Source organism: Salvelinus sp. IW2-2015, unplaced genomic scaffold (assembly GCF_002910315.2).
Source record: "Salvelinus sp. IW2-2015 unplaced genomic scaffold, ASM291031v2 Un_scaffold1405, whole genome shotgun sequence".
Classification (NCBI taxonomy): domain Eukaryota; kingdom Metazoa; phylum Chordata; class Actinopteri; order Salmoniformes; family Salmonidae; genus Salvelinus; species Salvelinus sp. IW2-2015.
Genome location: NW_019942888.1, coordinates 34,398 through 37,693, shown reverse-complemented (window position 1 = coordinate 37,693; position 3,296 = coordinate 34,398). Strand labels below are relative to the sequence as shown.

Below are 3,296 nucleotides of genomic sequence, written 5' to 3'. Positions count from 1 at the left end.
ACATCCTAGTGCGCCTTCCTCACCCTCATGTCGGCCTCCACACCCTATGTCGCCTTCCACACCCTATGTCGGCCTTCCACACCCTATGTCGGCCTTCCACACCTATGTCGGCTTCACACTAGTCGGCCTTCCACATCCTATGTCGGCCTTCCACATCCTATGTCGGCCTCCCATCCTATGTCGGCCACATCCTATGTCGGCCTTCCACACCTATGTCGGCCTCCACACCCTATGTCGGCCTTCCACACCCTATGCGGCCTTCCACATCCTATGTCGCCTTTCACACCCCTATGTCGGCCTTCCACATCCTATGTCGGCCTTCCACATCCTATGTCGGCCTTTCACACCCTATGTCGCGCCTTTCACACCCTATGTCGCCCTTCCACACCCTATGTCGGCCTTCCACACCCTATGTCGGCCTTCCACACCCTATGTCGGCCTTCCACACCTATGTCGCCTTCCACCCCTATGTCGGCTTCTACATCCTATATGCGCCTTCCACATCCTATATCGGCCTTCGACACCTGATTCCTTTATTTATTTATTTGTTTGTCTGTTTTGCCATTATGAATGTGTCATTCAATGTGTTTCGATGGGCTATAGTTGTAAAAGCCTAAATTTAAATCTATCTATTTATCAAATTTTTTGTAAAAAAAATGTACTGTATATATATATTTATATATATACCTACAGGGGTCCTAATATTTAAAGTAAAATAGCTAAATGATTCATGGTACGACCATCTTAAAGAAATATCCATATGTTATCTCAGTAGAACCTCTCCCCGTAAAGGCTTAGACTTTTAGAGGTTAACGGAAAAAAATAAATCCAATTCAAATTGGATTTGGAATGTCAGTATACTTCCTGAATCGACTGAATTGAGTTGGACTTGAGCCCAACCCTGCTGACAAAGGATTGTTGACAACGGACTGTGTTCTCTGTGTGTACAGGGAAAAGGATGAGTCTGCCATGGTGTTCTTATCCAGTGAGCTGGGAGAAACATTCCTAAACACCAGTGAACGAGACATGGTCCTAAGGAACACATTAACTTTAGGTATCGAACACAAGCACAGCAAACAACCCACACAAGGAGCCGACTTAAACCAGGTGATACCCACCGCATATGTGGAAGGTGGGAACTAAATGTGGTAAGGCATTTGAAAGCAGGGCTAGAGGCTGTACAGTGACAATATTTAAAGAGCAATAATCACTAACCAGGCAGTAATGACAAGCATTATTGATATTAGGGAGAGACATGGCGTAGTTAAGTGATGCTATAGGGGTCGTGAGTGTTGGGCTGGCTCTAGACACGGGCAATTCAGACAGTCTGCAGGCCGGGAGCTCGCAATGGGCTAGCAGAAGGCCTATAGTAGCGGTGAGTCGTAGATGGAGAAAGTCTATTTTAGCCTCCTCGTGCGTCACAGTACTCGACGTAAGACCAGTTGTGATGGATTAGTAGCGGTTACCGCAGTAAGCGAGGGGTCTCAAGTCCAATTGGCAAGATAAGTATGTGGCCCAAAGAAATTGCAGATGGATCTATTGCAGCAAAACCGTCCATATGCTCCGACCAGCTAGCGCGGCCGCGACTATCGATGAGCGTTCAGGGGACGTCACGACGTAAGGAACTGTCTCGAGTACCCCCTCGAGCAGATAAGTTCATTAATCCCAGTTTGAAAGGATCGGCTGGGGTCTGTGCCCTCGTATCCGTCGAGAGTAGAAGGGGTCCAGAGCTAATGTTGAGCCCGGAGTGGGCCTGGATGGGCCTCTTCAGATAGCAGGGATGGGCTAGCATGGGCGAGCCTCAGGAGGCTAATGTGTCATACTCGCGGACAGAGACATTAGCCAGAGTAGGTTTCACATCGGATTGCAGCAGGCTAGCCTGCGATGTCTAGGTGAAAAGGTTCAGAGCTTAGGCGGTTTAGGAAACCAGTGATTTATGGAGAGAAAATAGTCCGGTATGCTCAGTGGTTGAATCGCTTTGTACAATTCTGCAAGTAGCTCCGCCTAACGGTTAGCTGATGACCGCTAGCATTGGTTACTGACTACTAGCTAGTAGCTAGTGAGCTGATGAACTAGCTTCTGATTCGGGGGACTTCGCATGTTCCCGAGGAGCTAGATAAAAAGGGTGTGGAAGGCCGACATAGGGTGTGGAAGGCCGACATAGGGTGTGGAAGGCCGACATAGGGTGTGGAAGGCCGACATAGGGTGTGGAAGGCCAACATAGGATGTGGAAGGCCGATATAGGATGTAGAAGGCCGACATAGGGTGATGCGGTGGATTTGAGTTTGAACAGACAGATTTTGATGGGGATTTGTTTTATTATGTGACTTAGATTGACGCACAGGTGCATCAATAGACTCTTAAGGAAACCCTAAACTACAATGTTAGTTTACTTCCTGAATTGACTGATTTGAAGTGGACTTGACCCAACACACAGAGACAAGGACTGGAGGTACAGTAGAAGGTCTTCACAGTGTACAAGAGGCAGGTAGTACTACTCACAGGCCCCTCTTCTGGTAGGGGCAGTAGAGTCCAGTGTTGCCTCCTGGGTAAAAGAGCCAGTTGTAGTTTTGGGGTCCGCCCTCAAAGTTGTCTGAGACTACAGGAGGGTTGTTGAGYGAGCTGCCATCGATGATCAGGTCATCAATCACCCACACCTCCTCTTTCTTACCTACAGGAGACATATATAGCCAGTCAGACATACAGTGTGTCCCCACCAWWKKYCCCACTGGGCAAAAACTGGTTGTTTCCGTGACATTATCAACCAAGAAATTCAATGCGACGACGTTCAATCAACRTGAAAAACTGATTTGGATTTGCAAAAGTCATCGACGTTAAGGGAAATGTTGTATTTGTTTCACACAACTTTTAACCTAAATGACCAGTACTCCCTGTAAACAGCCCCCTTACTGTTATCTTGTGTGTTGCTATTTTCTATTTACAAAATGTTCTTACTTTTTAACTCCGCACTGTTGGTTTTAAAGGGCTTTAAAGAGTAAACATTTCACGGTGACGTCTACACCTGTTGTATTCGGCGCATGTGACAAATAAAATTGTTTTTTAAATTTTATTTGACAGCGTGACAATTCAACCAAATAGTAAATCAAAACTAGACTGATATCTGTACCCAGTGGGATGTCAGGATTTTGAGGATGTGTGTTAAAGGGTCTACTGCATTACCAAGTATGTGTGTTAAAGGGTCTACTGCATTACCAAGTATGTGTGTTAAAGGGTCTACTGCATTACCAAGCATACTACGTAGCCTTTACACATATCATCCTTGGTAATGGTCGTAG

General features: G+C 46.4%; 1 protein-coding gene across 1 annotated transcript in view; it reads right to left on the bottom strand.

The window, feature by feature from the left end:
* reln (reelin) overlaps nucleotides 1–3,296 on the bottom strand; it is a 67,472-nt gene that overhangs the window by 40,923 nt on the left and 23,253 nt on the right. Inside the window, 1 exon segment of the mRNA XM_070439092.1 lies at nucleotides 2,503–2,671. Coding sequence (XP_070295193.1) covers nucleotides 2,503–2,671 — 169 coding nt within the window.